The sequence below is a fragment of the Moschus berezovskii genome, chromosome 14, assembly GCF_049115385.1.
Source record: "Moschus berezovskii isolate FMDL1 chromosome 14, NW_MosBer_1.0, whole genome shotgun sequence".
NCBI lineage: Eukaryota > Metazoa > Chordata > Mammalia > Artiodactyla > Moschidae > Moschus > Moschus berezovskii.
The window spans coordinates 38,916,840-38,937,289 of record NC_142473.1 but is presented as its reverse complement, the minus strand read 5'-3'; the positions used below and the strand labels follow the sequence as shown (position 1 = coordinate 38,937,289).

At 44.3% G+C, this 20,450-nt stretch overlaps 1 protein-coding gene across 5 annotated transcripts in view; it reads right to left on the bottom strand.

Annotated features, from left to right (window-relative positions):
• The window catches only part of SERGEF (secretion regulating guanine nucleotide exchange factor), a 244,212-nt gene that overhangs the window by 85,643 nt on the left and 138,119 nt on the right, over nucleotides 1–20,450 (bottom strand). For all 5 annotated transcript variants that reach the window (XM_055423265.2, XM_088843042.1, XM_088843043.1 and 2 more), the window contains one exon: nucleotides 5,708–5,744. In XM_055423265.2, the coding sequence (XP_055279240.2) occupies nucleotides 5,708–5,744 (37 nt within the window). The remainder of the gene's footprint in view (nucleotides 1–5,707; nucleotides 5,745–20,450) is intronic.

Sequence of the window (20,450 nt, the reverse complement as noted above, 5' to 3'; positions counted from 1 at the left end):
AACCTAAGCTTCAGATTCTCTCTCAACCCCGCGGCAAGACCCAAGCGGGGTTAACAACCGTGCATCAGTTGGGTATGAGGATTAAATGGGATAAAACAAGTAAAGCATTTCCGCTCTGCCCCATTGTACACAGGACCATACAAGTCTGTCCTTGCCTCGAAGATCTCTACAAGGCCCTGGGGTTTGGAGGCACTGCCTCTCAGATCTACAGCCAGTGTCAAAATAATTTAGCTCTCTCGATTCAATTCCTATGCGACCCCGCTTGACGGGTCTCAGGCCACGCCAGTCAGCTGTTCTGCCACACATATTAGAAAAGCACAAAGGTTCAATAGTTGGAAATAATCAGTGAAAGGAAAATAATAAAAAATAAAAGATCCTTGCACAGATTATAGTTCCAGTTTGGTAAAAGAGCTGCTCTTGCTTGGAGGAGGAGGCACTACACTTTGCTGCCAAATATCTAACCCTTTAACAATGCCTGTCTGGCATGCGTGAGTGCTCCAGGAAAGGGCCCCCAATAAAATCTCTTCTAAGGGCCTGCATGGAGTGGGAGAGAGGAAATGCAGTCAGCTCTTTTTTCTCTGCAGGAAGGGGAGGCTGAACAACCGCACATCAGAAAAAAGGCAAACAAATTGCCCATTCAAGCCAAAATAAGCTGCTCCCAAGGGGAAGGGAAACAGCTGGAGCCAATTCAGCCAGAAACAGAGGTGAGGGCCCCAAAGACAGAGCTGGGCCTGGGATGCCTGCCCCTGGCAGCTAGGGATCCTCTGAGCAAGTGGCAGCCACATGCCCTCATCTCACCACTGCTGACCTCACCTATGCCCACGAAGGGGAGCTGGCCAGCTTCATCAGAATGTGGAGGGGAATCCTGGGTGAAAAGGAAGGAAGCAAGGAAGCAGCTGAACTCTTGAACCTGCCAAGTTCACCCGCTGGGCACCTATGCTGTGACAGGCACTGGGCAGGCGCCTGACACACCTGTGCCATTTGGAAAATAACTTTTCGGGTTGGGAATTGTGATGTTGGTTTTACAGATGAGGAATCAGGCTCACTGAGGAAGAACGATTGTACAAAGCACACAGCTAGAGAGGGGGCGGGCCGGCCACGGCCAATAGCTTCCGCTTTTCCTTCCGGTCACTGAGTCTGTCTACGCTCAGCTCCAGAGGCCCTTCCTTTGTCTAATACGGGAGCCTGCCCTGCCTTACCACCCTCTCTAGCTATGGGGGCAACCTTGCGGCAAACATAGCCTAGGTCAAGAGAGACTTCATTGGACAATTGAGGAAAGAACCAAACCAAACTGCAAAAGGAGGAGGAACAACGAAACCCGGAAGCAAATGAAGTAGCAAAGTTGAATCATTGATGCTTTGACTTTATGGGCTTCCCCAGTGGCTCAGATGGTAAAGAATTTGCCTGAAATGCAGGAGACTCCAGTTTGATCCCTGCGTCAGGAAGATCCCCTGGAGAAGGGAATGGCTACCCACTCCAGTGTTCTTGACTGGAGAATTCCATGGACAGAGAAGCCTGACGGGCTACAGTTCCGTAGGGTCACAAAGAGTCGAACACGACTGAGCGACTAACACTTTCACTTTAAGAAGCTAACGTGGCTGCTGGGGGGCTTCTCTTGGGCTGGAACATGCAAGGCCCCAGTCCCTGTCTGGGACGGTGAACAGAAGAACACTGACATGGAGCAAAGCTGGGCTGGCACTCTTTCCAGGGCTGTTGGGGTTTTGAGATCTCCCAGATCAGTGTATCCAGGCTGCAGCTTACAGATCCATTCTGCCACTCTGCCGAGATCCTGGACCCTGACACCCTTGGTGAGGGAGACACTTCTCTCTCCACTTTCTGGAATTCCTACCATGAGCTTCAGCCTTCTTATAGTCATCTTAATATTACTTCCTTAAATTATATTCTCAACATATAATAAAAGCAACACCAAGACCAGCTAACATTTATTTTTGTGTCAGGCACTGTCAGCACTTTATATAACAACACTATGAGGTCAATAATATGATCTTCCAGGTGAGGCAGTCACGACACAAAGATTACCCTGAGGAAACCAGAATTGAAAAAGACACATATACCCCAGTGTTCACTGCAGCACTACTTACAATAGCTAGTACATGGAAGCAACCTAGATGTCTACCGGCAGATAAATGGCTAAGGAAGCTGTGGTACATATACACAATGGAATATTACTTAGCTATAAAAATGAATGCATTTGAGTCAGTTCTAAAAACGTGGTTGAATGTAGAGCCTACTATGCAGAGTGAAGTAAGTCAGAAAGAAGAAGATAAATACCATATATTAATACACATATATGGGATCTAGAAAGGTGGCACCAATAATCCTATGTGCAGGACAGCAAAGGAGACAAAGAAATAAAGAACAGATTTTTAGACTCAGAGGGAGAAGGGGAGGGTGGGATGGTTTGAGAGAATAGCATTGAAACATACACATTACAATATGTAAAAGAGATAACCAGTATGAATTCGACATATGACACAGGGCACCCAAAGTCAGTGTACTGTGACAACCTGGAGGGATAGGGTGGGGAGAGAGGTGGGAGGGGGCTTCAGGCTGGAGGGGACACACTGTACCTGTGGCCAATTCCCAACGATGTATGGCAAAAAACATCACAATATTGTGAAGTAATTATCTTTCAATTAAAATAATTTTTTTTAAAGACACAGAGAGGCTAAGTCATTCATATACAAGGCTACATGGCTCATAAGCAGAGGAGACAGGATTTGGATCCGGGAGATAGGACCCCAGCGTCTGTGATCTTAGTCACTCCCCATCCTCCTTGGCCCTAAGGAGATGAGAGAGTCCAAGAAGCATTCTTGGAAGTCAGGCACAGAGTGCTGTCATCTACTGCTACTCATCCCTGAGCAACTTGTTTCACCTCTGAGTTTCAGTTTTCCTCTCCAGGGAGTGGGTACAACAAATAGGCTTTGTGGAGTCCTGTGCATTTTAAGACAGAGGAGAGCCCGAGTTACATTGTTTCAACCATCTCCCTTTCCCCTCCCTTCCAGTTTGATGTGTTTCTTCTCCCCTGGAGCAAAGTGTGGCTTCTCTACATTCTGCTCCAATCTATTCGGTAACTGTTTTGTGCCCATCACGTGTGTGACCCAGCACCAGGCATGGAGGGGCTGGATCTCGGGGGTGAGACTGAAGGCAGGGAAGTCCACTTGAAAGCAGCAGGGGCAGGAGGGCAGAGGGGGGAGCCGGCCGTGAGAGCCAGGCATCCAGCTGGTAGGAATTCTGCTCCTCCAACTTGTCTCCCTCCTGCTGGCCTCCTGCCAGTGCTCATAGGACGCTTCTTGTTGCTTCCTACTGCACAGCTTGCACCGTGCCAGGCACCCACTGAGAGCACCATACCCCTAGGGGCGCTCAGCCTCTGATCCCAGCTCACACGCAGGCAGGTGTACGTGTCCAGAGTCCTGGGACTGGGCCCACTTTTCCTGACTCTGGAACCATTCATTCAGCAGACTGTGAGCCAAGCTCCAGACTCTGGGAACAAAATGGAAAATAAGAGGTTTGCCCTCGAGGAGTTCACCTGTATACCATGCACTGCTCTCCCACTAGCTCTGCTGTTTTCCTCACTTGGGTAGGAACGCTGGACACACCTTTCCAGAATGTCATCATTTCTCTCTCCAAACCAAGAATTACTTCACTAGAACAGTTACACTAACAAGTGACTTTCTCCTCTTCCTACCCTGACCAAGAGAACTGAAAAAGAAATGGAATTATTACTTTATTTCTTACACATCTCCTATATAGTACCAGGTATTTCAGATATGTTATCTTCTCTAATCCTCACAACAACAATCCTGCAAGATAGAATTATCCCCATTACACAGATGAGGAAAAGATGGAAGCTCACACAGAGATGGAGCCAGTTTAAACCAAGGCTGTCTGCCTGCAGAGTCTGTGTCCTGTCTACAGCCCTAGGCTGCCTGTCGGCTCTGCCTGCCACCCTGCTGACTCCAGCCCCCTCCGTCAGCTGTATTTTGTTCTTTCTCGTATTTAGATTCCCTGCAATCTTATTGTTTGTGCTGGTCCCAGAAGAAGCCAACCTCTCTTCCAATCCAGTGACAGCAGCAGTAGCAACATCCTAGGCACTGCCTCTGATTCTTTGATTAGCTTGTCTTAATTACACCCAGGCTGGAGCAATTCCAGCATAAAGTATCTGGTGTTGCAAAGCACACAGGTTTGCTGTTACATTTCCTCACTCCCTCTCTGACTCCAGCCCCTTTCCTCCCCTCACCCCCTCTGCTGGCTGGCAGCCTACCTCCCCTGCTGTCCTTGGTTCTGCTTTCTTGCACATCACATTCGGGCCTGCAAAGCAGTGCTTCAAACTGCCACCCCAGGCAGCTGAGCCAGCCAGTCTAGCTTAATCCAGAAAACAGTGCTTGAGTTTCTGCTGAGTGCCAGGCATCGCTCTGGGTGCTGCAAATAAGCAGGAAACAAAAGGAAAACGCAGGGGCCTTGCCCTTCAGAAGCTGAGATTCAGAGACTTGGAGAGGGATGTTCACAGAACAGACATCACCTACTCAAAGCAGACAGCAATGGGGTTATTATTACAACCTAAGATAAGCCCTAAGATATAGGGCTGTGATGACCTAAAAGTCTGAGATGGAGGGGGTGGGAGGAAGGATCAAGAGAGAAGGGATATATGTATATTTATGGCTGACTGATGCTGCTGTATAGCAGAAACTAACAGCACTGTAAAGTAATTATACTCCAATTAAAAAATACCCTTAAAAATAAAATACTGGGGCTGGAAGGAACTTGGTTTTCTATTTTAACTGCTCCATTTCACAGATGGGGGACCTAAAGATGGAGGCAATTATTTGAACTAATGATATTAGATAATATCAACTAACACCTCTAAAACCCCTACTAGGAGCTAAGTGCTCTTCTAAGTGCTAAACACGTATCAACTCCTTTAACCATCACAACAGCCCCAACAACCCCAAGATGCCATCGCCCTTCTCATTTTAAAAGTGAGAAAGATGAGGCATAGAGAGCTAAGCCCCTTGTCTGGGGTCACACAGCTAATAAGTAGAAGCCTGCACTGAACTCAGATAGCCAGACTCTACACTGTCTCTTTAACCTACCGACTGAGTCTACCTGCGGAAGTAACGAGAAAGCTTTTTGAAGGAATTACTCACAGGCCTGATTATAAAAACCAGTGAACCTTGGTTATCAACAGTCAATAAAGAAGAAACATCAATTAATCAGAGGCTTGGGAGTTCCTGAGTGCCATGAAACACAAGGCAGGAAAGCAGTGGGTCAAGCCCCCCCCCCCAAACCCCCTTCTCCAAAGAAAGAGCCAAGCAAGAGGAAAGAACTCAGTGCAAAGAACTGACTCAAGAGCCAGGAGCAGCCCAATCCTCTTCCCCTCCTATGTTTGGCTTTCTGCACATGATGCCCTCAACCTGTAAGATCTTTAATTTCCCCCAAAATGCCCCTTCCTGAAGCAGGGAGGCTAGCTCAGGTACCTTCTTAGATGCTCAATAATATGAATAGAAATTTTAGAAAAAGGGCCTCTAGCAAAGCCTTAGTCAACTAAATACTTCCATTTCCCAGAATCTCCCCCAACACACACACACATACACACACACATATTGGCCTTTGCTTAACCAAGAGTCCTCCAGTTCTGCCCATGAGTTTCAGAATAAATGCAGTTATCAGGACACAAATTACTTACCAATCACCGCCAGATTATGCTCTGAGCCACAGGAGATCTGTAAAAAGAAATAAAATAAGTTATATTATAGATATAAATAGAAAATTTATTTAAGCCATTATATTTTATGATCAGAGTTATTTTTAACGATATTAACATCCATTTTTTGAGCAAATTTTAGGAAGTAGAAAGGGGCACAATGCACAAAAGACTATAATTACAATACACTCACAACTCCATAAAAAGAAAAAGTGAAAAAATAAAAAAATATTGAATGGAAATACACCACAATGTTAATGTATTTGCTTATAGGCAAAGACCATAAGTGATTTTTTTAAAAATCCTTTATTCTTTATACTTTTTTTAATTTTTCAACTTTCTATAATGAGCATGTGTTACTGTAAAAAAAAAAATGAAAATATAAGGCAATACAAATGACAGTTTTGGAAAACTGAGCTAAAAAGTCCATCACTCTGGCCTGGAATAAAATGAGCAAAGAATTCAGTGGAAACACACTTGCCCAAGGGAAAACGTTTGACTTCTGCCCATCTGCTCACTCTCCCTTTTACCTTCCAGCCACACAAACCACCTGCAGTTCTCTAAACACATGTCCTCTCACACCTCCGGGCCTTTACACATGCTGCTCCTCTGCTCTGCATGCCCTCTCCTGAACTGCCTACCTCGAAAACTTCTTTTCATCCTTTAAAATTTCAAAGCATCCAGACACTCCCTTGCTACTGCTTCTAGCTGACTGAAGCACTCCTTCCATTAGGCAATTTATACATATCCCCACTGCAGCAATCATCTTGTCTTCTTTTACATTTTTTCCCATTTCCTCACTAGCCTGTGTGTGTCTTAAAGACAGCGCTATGTCTCATTCCCCTCTACACGACTACACAGATGGACTGTATGAGGTCTGGGGCTCAGAGAAAATGAATGAAAGAACAAAGTACCTAAAGAACAAATACCTAAGAGACAATCATTTGGGGTTCTGAATCCAGTGCTGCACCCAGTGAGAGCTATTTCTTGCCTCTCAGTCTCTGCATGTCCCAAATGCTACCAGAAGGAAGTGACTGGGAAAATAAGAGCATAAATTGTCCCCCAGGTACTAATTAAAAGGAACTCTACACTCTGGAGAAGATCCTGTGACCTTTACTGTGATGCTTACTTTAGCTCCTGGCAAGAAAAAGGGCTTCAGGTACTTATGGAATGTCAACTGGAAGAGCCCTGGAGATCACCTAGTCCAATCTTTCACATGACGTGGAGAAAATGGGCTTAGGAAGAGGAAATATAACTTGCATCAGGTGCCAGTGGAAGTGTGTGTGTGTGTCTAAATTAAGACTAGAGCCTCTCTGATTCCCTCATTCTCACACTCTCCTGGCGCTGTTACTCTTTCCCAGTGAAAAATCACTTTTCAGTGATATTCAAGGGTAACTAGCACAGGCCCCTGACAGTCAAGGTAACAGGCTCAAAAGACATTTGAGTATGGCAGGCCTCGTGGCTCAGCTGATAAAGAATCCGCCTGCAATGCAGGAGACCTAGGTTTGATCCCTGGGTTGGGAAGATCACCTGAAGAAGGGAAAGGCTACCCACTCCAGTATTCTGGCCTGGAGAAGTCCATGGACTAAGACCATGGAGTGGCAAAGAGTTGGTCATGACTGAGCAACTTTCACTTCACTTCAAGTGAGAAGGGGCAGCCAGGCTTCTCAGGCTTTTTTATTTGTAAAACTTATGGGTCCAGGATCTTAGTTTCCTCAGGGAAGAGGGCTACCCATGTTTAGTTGGATTCCTTGACATTGTCTGGCAAAGAAGTACCTGGATATTAAATATTTCTAGGGTGACTAGTCTCTGAGCTCCTTTGAGACAGGCTCTGTATCTGATTTATCTGAGGGGTCCCTCTAGGCCTCACTCAGGCCATACACACAGCACAAGTTCATCATATGCTTCCTGGTCATACTGAGGCTGGTTCCCTTGGTTTTGTCAAAAGAAGCTACTTAGACTGAAGAATTAGGAACAAACTTAGATGTCTAACAATAGGAGAATTCTATGTAAGTTACAGTAGAGCCATATGATGACTTGGAAATTATTATGGAGCCTTGGAAAATGATGCTTACAATAAAGGAAAATACGTGTGATATCCTATGAACTGAAAAACCACATAAAAATCATATATGTAATATGATCTCAACTCTATAATAAAACATGAATAAAAGACTGGAAGGAGTTATTCCAAAAATTTAATAGTGATAGCCTCTGGGTTAAGGATAAGGGTAAGGATAAGAATAAGGATAAGGGGGGCCATTATGAGTATGACTATGCCAAAGCCTTTGACCATGTGGATCACAATAAACTGTGGAAAATTCTGAAAGAGATGGGAATACCTGACCACCTGACTTGCCTCCTGAGAAATGTGTATGCAGGTCAGGAAGCAACAGTTAGAACTGGACATGGAACAACAGACTGGTTCCAAATTGGGAAAAAAGTACGTCAAGGCTGTTTATTGTCACCCTGCTTATTTAACTTATATGCAGAGTACGTCATGAGAAACACTGGGCTGTATTAAGCACAAGATGGAATCAAGATTGACGGGAGAAATATCAATAACCTCAGATATGCAGATGACACCACCATTATGGCAGAAAGTGAAGAAGAGCTAAAGAGCCTCTGGATGAAAGTGAAAGAGGAGAGTGAAAAAGTTGGCTTAAAGCTCAACATTCAGAAAACTAAGATCATGGTATCCAGTTCCATCACTTCATGGGAAATAGATAGGGAAACAGTGGCTGACTTTATTTTTGGGGGCTCCAAAATCACTGCAGATGGTGACTGCAGCCATGAAATTAAAAGATGCTTGATCCTTGGAAGGAAAGCTATGACCAACCTAGACAGCATATTAAAAAGCAGAGACATTACTTTGCCAACAAAGGTCCATCTCATCAAGGCTATGGTTTTTCCAGTAGTCATGTATGGATGTGAGAGTTGGACTATAAAGAAAGCAGAGCACTGAAGAACTGATGCTTTTGAACGGTGGTGTTGGAGAAGACTCTTGAGAGTCCCTTGGACTGCAAGGAGATCCAACTAGTCCATCCTAAAGGAGATCAGTCCTGAGTGTTCATTGGAAGGACTGATGTTGAAGATGAAACTCCAATACTTTGGCCACCTGATGCGAAGAGCTGACTTATTTGAAAAGACCCTGATGCTGGGAAAGATTGAAGGTGGGAGAAGGGGACGACAGAGGATGAGATGTTTGGATGGCATCACTGACTCAACGGACATGAGCTTGGGTAAACTCCAGGAGTTGGTGATGGACAGGGAGGCCTGGCGTGCTGTGGTCCATGGGGTCACAGAGTTGGACACAACTGAGCAGCTGAACTGAACTGAACCGATGAGTATGGTTTTCCCTTTGCCTTTTTCTATGCTCTTTAAATTTTATACACAATTTTAATAATCAGAAAAATTATCTAGTAAAAATAAGAAAAATAAATATAATGCAGTTCTCACCACAAAGGAGCAAAAAAAAAGGCTCTTGGCTATAAAATAAATAAGCTATAAAATCTGACATGTTCTGAAGTAGTAGAGATAAAAAAATCTGAAGGAAATAATTAACCAAATTATAAAGGTAGTTGTATCATGGTGGTAAGATTATAAGATTTTTTTTCTTCTAATTCTCTATTTTTCAAACATTCTTTAAATGTTTGAAATTAAAGCCACCATACACTGAGGACTCATATGTGCCAGGTGTCATGCCAAGACACTTTATAAACACTATCTCACCTTACTCATAACAGTAATCTTTTGGGTAGGTTTGACTTTGCTCATTTCAGAGAGAAGAGAACTGAGGTTCATATATATTCATAACTTCTTAGCTTGCTAAGTGGCAGCCATAGAACGAAAAGGCAGGTTTGTCTATCTCCAAGCTCATGTTCTATACTGCCAGGTTACACTACCTTTATTTTTTTTTTAATGAAGTTATTTCATTTTATAAATGCAGACAGAAAGGGCCTGCCTCTTACTGCCAGGGCTCACCCTGGGGCTGTGGGCTGCAGAGCTGACCAGCCTTGAAGACCAGGGGCTTTCAGAAACAAGTCACTGACAAACGCCAGCATCAGGCAGCAGATGCTGCTGTGAATTAATGAGCGAGACAGTGATGAATGGATTTTGTCAAGGCAATGTAGTGCCTGAAGCTCATAGTTTCCTGCTGTTTCTTGTTGTCTGCGCATTGGCACAGAGGTCAGGAGACTGAACACCACAGGCCACAAAATCCCAGTGCTACACTCCTTCAACAAGATTGTGTCAATGACCATTTGCCTCACATTGCCTCTGTCAGCATCTACCCACCGCCCAGCTTTCTAGAAGACTCTGTTAACACTGGCAGTGTGCCCAGGAGAAAGAGATTCAGGGTCAGAACCAGGTGAATGCTAAGTCCTCTGCTTTCTGGCTCTCAGACCTTCAGCAAGGTATTTAGCCCCTGGAGCCTCAGCGTTCTCAGGAGTACGAGGTAGAAAAGAGTATCCTCCCATCTGCCTGACAGAATTGCTAAAGGACAAATGACATAGTCCATCTCCCGACAGTCATGAGTCTCATCTTCCTTACATACAACCCTGCACTTGTCACGCCCCTATAGAAAACCCTCCACAGGATTTCAGCATTGGAAGGGCAGTCTAAAGTGCATGGTATGGCTTACAAGGTCCTCACAAGTAGGCCCGTTTACCTCTCTGGCCTCACTCTTCCCCCTTGCTGCTCATGAACTCTCAACCCCAAGTAACATGTTCCTTTGCCCATTTACACCAGCTACATTTTCTGTAAGAATATCACATGATTTCAGACTTTTACGCGTGCTATTCTCATTGACTCGACTTCCCTTTCTCCTGCTCTCCATCTAGCAAAATCCTTTATGATTGTTTACATTGTGCCTGCATGCTCAGCCCTGTCCGACTGTTTGCAACCCCATGGACTGTAGTCTGCCAGGCTCCTTTGTCCATGGGATTTCCCAGACAAGAATACTGGAGTGGGTTGCCATTTCCTTCTCCAGGGGATCTTCCCAATCCAGGGATTGAACCTGTGTCTCTTAGGTCTTCTGCATCGGCAGGCGGGTTCCTTACCACTAGTGCCACATTACCTCCTGGTAAAGCCTTCTCTGACTTCTCAAAGTAGAGCCAGCTGCTCCACCCTGGCTACTCCCACAGCACCATGCACCATGGCCCTTACCACATGATGTTTACTTATGAACCGCGCATGTTTTAAGCACCTCTGTCTCTCACAGATCCAGCAGGGTGCCTGCCCAGTAATGCGTCTGCCACATAGCCCAAGCACATGGCATGAAGGGGCCCAGGCAAAGACAGTGGGCCCAGAGATGTGAGATGACCCCAAAACAGTGTGTGTAGTGGAGTGGAGATGGCAGTCCAAAGGCAGAAAGACACTGAGATGCACCATGAAGGCAGGAAGGGAAAGGTATTAGAAGAATAGACAGGAGTGATGAGGGAGGCAGTCAAGAGCACAGGACTTTTCCAGGGTGGGTTTCAGCTTGCTAGTTGGGGACTTCAAGATTCAGGGGGCACCCCCCCCCCAACAGTGAGGAGTGGGGGACAGAGGAGTTTATGCAAAGTTGTCCCGTCACTCGGTCCAAACACTGGAGGGGTCTGCTCTGCTCAGGCAACTCAGCCTGAGGAGGCAGAACTGCAGAAAACAATTTCCAAAGCCTCAACTGCCATGGGGACAAGATCTCCTAGGATCCCTCCTGTGGAGCTGGATTCCATCAGTTCTCATGAAGGAGGCCACAACTCCCCCTGGGTGGGATCCCACTAAATACAGTTGGACAGGGATGACCTGGGGCAAGAACTGACTGGTAGTGGACACCCCCTACCAGTAGATGCCGAAACATTAATGTGCTAAGTAAAGGAATAACTAAAAGCATAAGTAAAAACTAGATGACTGTGAAAATATTTGCCAGATGTTGAATATGAGTGCTTTAGTTTCCACCGTCACACTTGTACCATTTCTAAAAACTGCTGACTGGCCCTTATTGAGTGCTAATGGCCAAGAACCTGGCTAACTGCTTTGCCTATATTATTTCATTTAAACTGAAACCAAATCTAAAATCCTTTTGTTACAACGGCTTTACAAATGAGATAATTGGGGTTCAGAGAGGTGAAGTAACTGATCAGAGTCTTACAGCTGGTGGAGGTGCTGGATTCTGTGCTCATTCTCCTTCAACCTTTCTGTACTGTTAACTGTCTAAACCCTTCCTAGTGCCACATGGCATGTTCTCAAATCTGGCAACCCTGTGTCAATTATCAAGGGATCTTATGCTGGGAGATCCCAGATTTACAAGGCTCAAACATCTGCCTGGGTATGAGTATCTACCTCTGATAGATCTAGATTTACCTCGATCAAGGGCTGTTCCATGGCTTTTTCTCAGGGGACACGGCTGTAAAATGGCAACAAAGATTTGTGGAAGATATCACTTCGCGGGGAAGGCCACCAGGTTGTTCCACTCCGCACACTTTGATCAGGGAAATCAGAGTAGGGCGGGGTGCGACCAGGACGAAGGGAAAGAAGCACTGAGATTCCAATGAGGAAAACCAGGCAGAGGCCAGACCACCCCCGAGGCTGGTCTCCGTCACGATCCAGGGGCCATCCTCAGCGCGGGGACTTCCCAACGGCGAGGGGGCAGCTCGGAGGCCATCTGGGGCGCAGCCGCGTGACGGGCCTACTGATTGGTTCTGCCTCACGCCAATGGGCCTGGGCGCCGGCCGATGCCATGGCAACAAGGCGCACGTGTGGACGCACGTGACGGCGGGCGGGCGGGGCGTCCACTCCGTAGGGTACTCTGCGCAAGGAGAGCTGGGGCGGTAGGGCCGCGGCTCGCAGCCTCACCGCTCGTCCTAGGACGGCCAGCGCCGCCCGGTCCGGAGAAAGAACAGACTGGCAAGCAGCTCCAGAACGGCAGCCTCGCGCCGGCTGCGATTAACGGGTTAACAGGGAAGGGAATGGGCGCCTCAGCGGAGCCTTTACTAAATTTTGCCCTAACCCAGCTGCCAGCCACTCCAGTACTCTTGCCTAGAAAATCCCATGGATGGAGGAGCCTGGTGGGCTGCAGTCCATGGGATCTCTATGAGTCGGACAGGACTGAGCGACTTCACTTTTACTTTAACACATTGGAGAAGGAAATGGCAACCCACTCCAGTGTTCTTGCCTGGAGAATCCCAGGGACAGGGGAGCCTGGTGGGCTGCCGTCTATGGGGTCGCACAGAGTCGGACACGACTGAAGTGACTTAGCAGTAGCAGCAGCAACCCAGCTGCCACCTGCGTAGAACTCAAGGGAGACAAACCAGAATTTCCAAACCTGTTAGAAAAGCAGACTGGGAGGCTGGGCATGTTTTACAGCAAACTGCAGTCCTGTCTGTCAAAGGCGTTTTACCACTAGGCTCAGGAAAAGCTTCAAAGGAGGTCCTTGGTGACAACGGAGCAGCAGCGCGGTTGCTTGTTTCTGGAAGCACCTACCCTTACAAAGACCCCTCTGACTCCCTTTGTGGGGGCGTCAACTTTTGACTGAAGCCTAGATGTCAAAGGAGGCCAAAAAAATGAGACCTCTGGGCCCAGAGGTCTCAGCTTGTCGTCCACCTCAAAATCCAGGGAAGGAAGAACGCATTCACCCTGCAAAGCCTATTTTTCTTTCGTTTTTTAAATAGATTTACTTTTTTTTTTCTTTTGAACTTTTTGTTTTGTATCAGGATACAGCCGACCAACAATGTTGTGATAGTTTCAGGTGAACAGCCAAGGGACTCAGCCATACATAAACATGTATCCATTCCCCCTCCTTTTGCACAACCTATACCTAAGAATAGGCCACCTAATGCAAAGAACTGACTCATTGGACAAGACCCTGGTGCTGGGAAATATTGAAGGCAGGAGGAGAAGGGGACGACAAAGGATGAGATGGTTGTATGGCATCACCATCTTGATGGACTTGAGTTTGAGCAAGCTCTGGGAGTTGGTGATGGACAGGGAAGCCTGGGGTGCTGCAGTCCATGGGATCACGAGTCGGACACGACTGAAGGACTGAACTGACTGACTGACACCTAAGAAAATGAACCTTAAACTAGGTCCTACTTCATTTTCAAATGAAGAGGTTGGGGTGGGTAGGAAGAGAGCTAAAATTTGTTAAGTGCCTGGATGCCAGACGTGATATTATGGAATTTCCCTTTACTCGCAAAGCTGCATCCTCCCAGCTACTCTTAGAAGTGGGGATCAATCTTCTAACAGGTCAGCAAACACACTCAGAGAAGTTAAATAAGTCACACTGGGCTATTTACCAGGTGAGCCTTGATCCAAAGCCTGTGAGCTTTACCCACTACACATCTTGCCTCTCTTCCTCTGGTACCAGACTGCCCTAGGCATTAAGGCTCAAACTCTCAAGTGACTAACAGCCTTTTGACTGCTTTATCTCTCTCCTACTCTGTCTCAAGAGCCTGTTAATTCTGCTTTCTCCATGTCTTGATTTTTTTAGCTGCTACCATCTTAGTTCAGTCCTTTCCACTCCAACTTGGAAGCTTTTGAGAGCTGCCTCTCAAGCTTTCTTCTCGCCGTCCTGTCATGATCTGATTTAAAAAGAAATTTTTTAAGTTGTCATGGTCTCAAAGCCTCCAACTTCCTACCACACTTGATCTCTCACTCCTTTCCTACATAAACCCACTAACCCAGCAACACAAGTCTCTTCTCTGTCCCTGGAAAATCTCTGTTTTCCCTCTTTTGCACCATTATTTGTACCATTCTCCCTTCTCCATACTGTTCTGAACCTACCAACTTTACAAGGCCCAGTTCAAAACTCACTGCCTGGAGGAAGTCTCCCAGATCATCTCAGCCTTTAAAAGATCTGTCTTCTCTCAAATCCTACCACTTGCCTTAGCTAAAGTTGCGTTTTCTCAAACCTCCTTTCTACTGTTAATAATTTGGGTGTGGAGGTAGGGCATATCTCCCTAGGCAGTGTAGGGTAGTGGGAAGAGCTTGGAACCAGAAGATCTGGATTTTGAGTCCTTGCCCTGCCACCTCCTTGTCTTAGGACCTTGGGCAAATCTCTTCACCTCTCTGGATTTTAGTTCCCTCAACTTTAGGATGGGATGGTAACAAACAAGTGAGTCTCATACATCCTAAAACCCTTTCACACCCCATCCCAACTTCTATAGAATAGAATTCACTTTGAGTTTGACCCTGTTCTGCAGACATCTCTCCAAAACATATAAAATATATAATTTGGAGAACATATAAAAGGAAACTATAAGTAGTTGGGACTGGCATACGTTCACTATGAACAGTTCATTTCCTTTTTTCAACAATTACTGCCAGATAAGGAGAGGACTTGAGAAATGTCTAGTTAATTAGAATATAATATACACAATTAAAACTAGCCAACCAGCCACTCAGAATGCTTGCTTTTCCCATAGTGCACTCAAAGGAAATTCCTTTCTCCTAAGTTGCTATGTTGATACTATGGGCACTTGTGGTGTAATTGGTGTGAATGGGCTATCGATGGATACCTGTATAAAGAAGGTAAAGGCATAGATTGGCTACAGTCTGTGAAGTGGCTTAATGTGAATATTCTGCCTGAAAAGTGTTGTACGGTGTAAGTTGTCTTGTTGGTAGCTGGAGCGTTAGCTGGAAAAAATAGACACAAGAAAGGTAAATATAAAGAGGAGCTACAGTCAGAAGAGTCAGAAGCAACAGGAGCAAACTAAAGAAGAGTAGCTAAGTGACTGGAATGTGAGATTTCTAGATCCTACTGCTGACAGTGCAAGACAGTCTAGATTTTTGAGCTACCCTGTGTTTTAAGTGACTTTCCAGTTGTTCTTTTGTAAGACATTTGCTTCACCTGTTTCCAGTACTTATGCCCATCCTAAAGTAACCTGAGAGTATCTCTGATCCTTACAGACTAAAAGTGCCAAACACAACACCGCATCTGAATTTCAGTAAAGGCAACATCAGGAAGTTACTTGTGCCCATGAAAACAGGATACAACCACGTGAGCTGAGCAGCTAACCTCAGAGACAGGTAATCGACAGATTCAGGCCAGCATGCTTCTCCAAAAAACTGAACCCTTTCCCTAACAGCCAAGATGGGCTGAAATTTATAAAGACTGCCAATACCAAATGCTGATGAGGATGTGGAACAACTGGAAATCTCTTACATGGGTGGCAGGAATATAAACTCAACTGCACTGAAAAATTGTTTGGCAGTATCTGCTAAAGGTAAATAAACACAGACACACACACCAGGAGACTCAAGTACCCAAAATAAATGATTACTTACTTCCATCAAAAGACATGTATAAGAATGTTCACAGCTGCTTTATTCATAATAAATAAAAACATAAAATTACCCAAATATTCATCATCAATAGAATGAATAAAGTATAGAATAATCAGAATACTTTATAACTTCGGGGGGATAAAAACCCTACTGCTATTCAAAACATGGATAAATCTTCAAGAATAATGGTGAACAAAAGACACCAGACACAGAAGAGTAAATATTGTAAGACACTATCTACATGAAGCTCAAAAACAGGCAAATTTATTTCAAATAAATAATATAATTGTTCTGAAGAGGGGAAGAAGAACCAGTCCTAGTAACTTTTAAGCCCAGTTAAGTTCAGTTCAGTCACTCAGTCATGTCCGACTCTTTGTGACCCCAAGAATCACAGCACGCCAGGCTCCCTGTCCATCACCAACTCCCGGAGTTCACTCAAACCCACCTCCATCAAATCAGTGATGCCATCCAGCCATCTCATTCTCTGTCATCCCCTTCTCCTCCTTCCCCCAATCGCTCCCAGCATCAGAGTCTTTTCCAGTGAGTCAACTCGTCGCATGAGGTGGCCAAAGTATTGCAGTTTCAACTTTAGCATCAGTCCTTCCAATGAACACCCAGGACTGATCTTCTTTAGAATGGACTGGTTGGATCTCCTTGCAGTCCAAGGGATTCTCAAGAGTCTTCTTCAGCACCACAGTTCAAAAGCATCAATTCTTCAGCGATAAGCTTTCTTCACAGTCCAACTCTCACATCCATACATGACCACTTGAAAAACCATAGCCTTGACTAGATGGACCTTTGCTGGCAAAGTAATGTCTCTGCTTTTTAATATGCTATCTAGGCTGGTCATAACTTTCCTTCCAAGGAGTAAGCATCTTTTAATTTCATGGCTGCAATCAGCATCCGCAGTGATTTTTGGAGCCCCAAAAAATAAAGTCTGACACTGTTTCCCAGTACTTTGACTAAATAAATTCTGTTTAAAAACAAAAAGAACTGTTAAAAATACCCTTACTCTACTTAATGGATTCATTTTTTCCCATAGCAGTATGCATGTATTAGTTCTGAAAGTATTTTGTATATATTTTAGGACTGTGCAGATGAAATATATGAATGTTCTTGGGAGCCAGAGTTTTCACTGTAGATAAAGAAAACACAAATATGTAATGAGAGAGGGCCAAGAGGAACTCTGTGGATATAAGGTTAGAATTAGAAATATCAGTATGAACTCAACAGTTTTCTACATGGACACACAGAGAGGTTGAGTTAAACCAATATGAAATTGTCTAGAAGCAATGACACCCCAGCAGCAATGAGGTCACTTGATGTACCGATTTTGGTTTTTTAATATTGTTTAAGAAGAATTAAACAGAGACAGAGACTCCCTGAAGGAATGGCTGATTCCAGGGTTGAAACTGGGAAAGAACAATTTGAGCCTAGAACATCTATTTGTGCCAAGAAGAAAGGAAGTGATCAAAGAATGACAGGGATATGTCAAAAGGATATAGAAGCTTGAAGGATCTCCCACTGGCTAAGCCAGGGAAAATTGGGGCATCAAAATGAATAATGATAATATATTATAGCTCATTAAATACAAGAAAAAATCCTAAGTATATACTATACTTATGAATAATAAATAAATAAGGGAGCAAGGAAAGCTCTCCCTTATAGTAAAATGTAGAAAATTATAAATGCAAAAGTAATAATTATTTTTTTAATCAAGAAAATAATTTTGCAATATAATGGTGAATTCAGGCAAGAAACATTAATAGATGTTAAAACTATTGGGCCAAAGTATGAAGAGGAACAGGATATTTACATAGTCTCACTTCACAGTCTCACATAGTATCTTTTCACAGCTTACTTCTTAATTACAAAGAAAGGAGAAATGGTAGCTTTATAGTAAAGGAGGCAAACGTCACCTCACCCAAGTGATCTAAGTTAGCATCACTGACAATGGCGTAAATCGGTATCAGTTGTCTCTTCATGTGATATATTAAAGAAATGTCACTTATTTAATATTCCTGCTGAAAGTGCCTAATGAAATCAAATCATGAGGAAAAATCAGATAGAACCAAATTGAGGGTCATTATACAAAACAACTGTCCTGTGCTCTTAAAAAAAAAATCAATGTCATAAAAAATAAGAAAAGCTATTCCAGATTAAAGGAAGCAAAAAGACATGACAGCTAAATGCAATATATGATCCTGGATTGGATCCTACATCAAAGTGAAAAACTGTCATAAAAGATGTCATTGAGACAACTGGAGAAATATGAAGTTGCTCTGTAGATTAGACAACAGTGTTCTATCAATGTTCAATTTTTAGAAAAGAGAGAGAGACAGAGACACACATTAATGCACACAAATGTGGTAAAATGTTCAAACATGCTGTGTCTGGGTGAAGGATTTGGAGAGTTCTTCATTCTTGCAACTCTTCTATAAATTTGATATTAGTTCAAGTTTAAAAATCTAAATAAGCAAAACTAATCTATGGTGGAAGTGTAGAGCAGTGGTAATCTTGGGGTAGGTGTATCTGAGAAAGGTCAAGAGGGATGCTTTGCTGAGGTACTGAGGTACCTAATTTGGGTGATTACATAGGTATTTACAAATATAAAGTTTCATTGAGTTGAACACTTAAGATCTGCATATTTTACTGTGTTTAAGTTATACTTCAATCAAAACAAACAAACAAGAAAAAGGGAAAAGTAAAGTAAAAAGTAGGCTTCCCAGGTGGCTCGATGGTAATGAATCCACCTGCCAATGCAGGAGACACGGCTTCAATCCCTGGGTTGAGAAGATCCCCTGGAGGAGGAAATGGCAACTCACTCCAGTATTCTTGCCTGGGAATATTATAATATATTCCTCCCATGGACAGAGGAGCCTGGTTGGGCTATAGTCCATGGGGTTGCAAAGTGTTGGACATGACTGAGCGACTGAGCACACACATACACAAAGCAAAAAAGCATAGCCTTCCTTCCTGAATCATTCAGTCAAAAAGCTGAAGGAAGGAAGGTGGCCAAGCAGGGAAGTAGACGATGGGAGCCCACATGAGGCTCAGCAGGGTTGGCAGCAGCCCGGGGAGCTCAGAGCCTGGCTCGACAGCAGTGACCTGGTGGACCGTGGGACCCCAGGCAAGGAAGATAGTAGCAGGACTATGGGCAGTGCGCTGGTTTCATAGAGGGGAACTGATCAAAGAAGTAAAAGCAGTGAAAACAGATGAGAAAGTTGAGGCTCATGGAGATTAAGAACCTGGTCCTAAATCTGATACTTATTAAATTACCTGACCTTGGGCCTAGGGATTACACCTCTAATCCTTCATTTCTTCAGTGTATATCCTAACAGCTCCATCACAGGATTGCAGAGATTCCATAAGATCAAGTATATCAAAGCATCCAATCCCACTCCTGATACTGGGCTGGCCAAGAAGTTTGTCCAGTTTTCCTATAAGATGTTATGGAAAAACCTGCATGAATTTTTTTTTGCCAACTGAATACTTAGACATAGTTCAATAAATGTTACCTCCATCTCCTGTGATATCCCAACTCTTTTTATATTATAAAGCCTTTGGAAAATATGTCTTTATATTAATTTTCATTGTTGTGATTTTAAATATTAGGCTTTACTTCATAAAAGTTCCCCTGCAATAAGACTATTTTATATTTCAGCAGGTTTTACAGATGCTCTGTGTAAGCCACTGGTGTCCACACACAGGAAGTCTCAAGTATATGCTCATCTTGTAGGCAATGCAATGAGCACAGTTACATGGGCAGGGATGCATGGGTGGATCAGCCTTGAGGTCAAGAGACTGAACATAATCTCAGAATATTAAAATTGATGGGCTACATGGGATAAACTGCCACTCAAACTAATGTTTCCACAACAAGAAAACCACAGGCCCCACCACACTAAGGGAATCAGAGAAGTGGTCTTAGTTCTGGCCTTAACTCTTGCCTGGAATTCTGCAGCAGCTTCTGTAGTGTCCCTCTCCTCCCCAGCCTCTCCCTACTCTGCCATGATGCTCTTCTGAAAGTACACATGGATCAGCTGTCTCCCTCTCACGCTCCTTGTCTGGTATTGAAAATCCTCCATGGTCTAGACCTAGAGTGGTTCTCTGGCCTCTCTCCCAGTTGAATTATCCACAAATACTTGCATTCCAGCCTCATCAGACCCCAGACATTGTATCGCCCTACTCCTCATCACACCCAGCTCATGCTGTCCCCTTGGTTCAGGATAACCCTCACCATTCATTCTTGGGAAGGAGGGAGACGGCAGAAGAGGAGAAGGGAAAGGACTGATAACATCTATGACTGCTAAATCCCATGTAGACACTTCATGGGAATTAACTCATTATATCTTCATTTGATACATTACTTGAGGAACGGAATGGTTAAATACCTTGACTAAAAGCACATAGCTAGTGAGTAGCCAGGCCAGTTCAGAAGTAATTACTCCCTCCTCTGGGC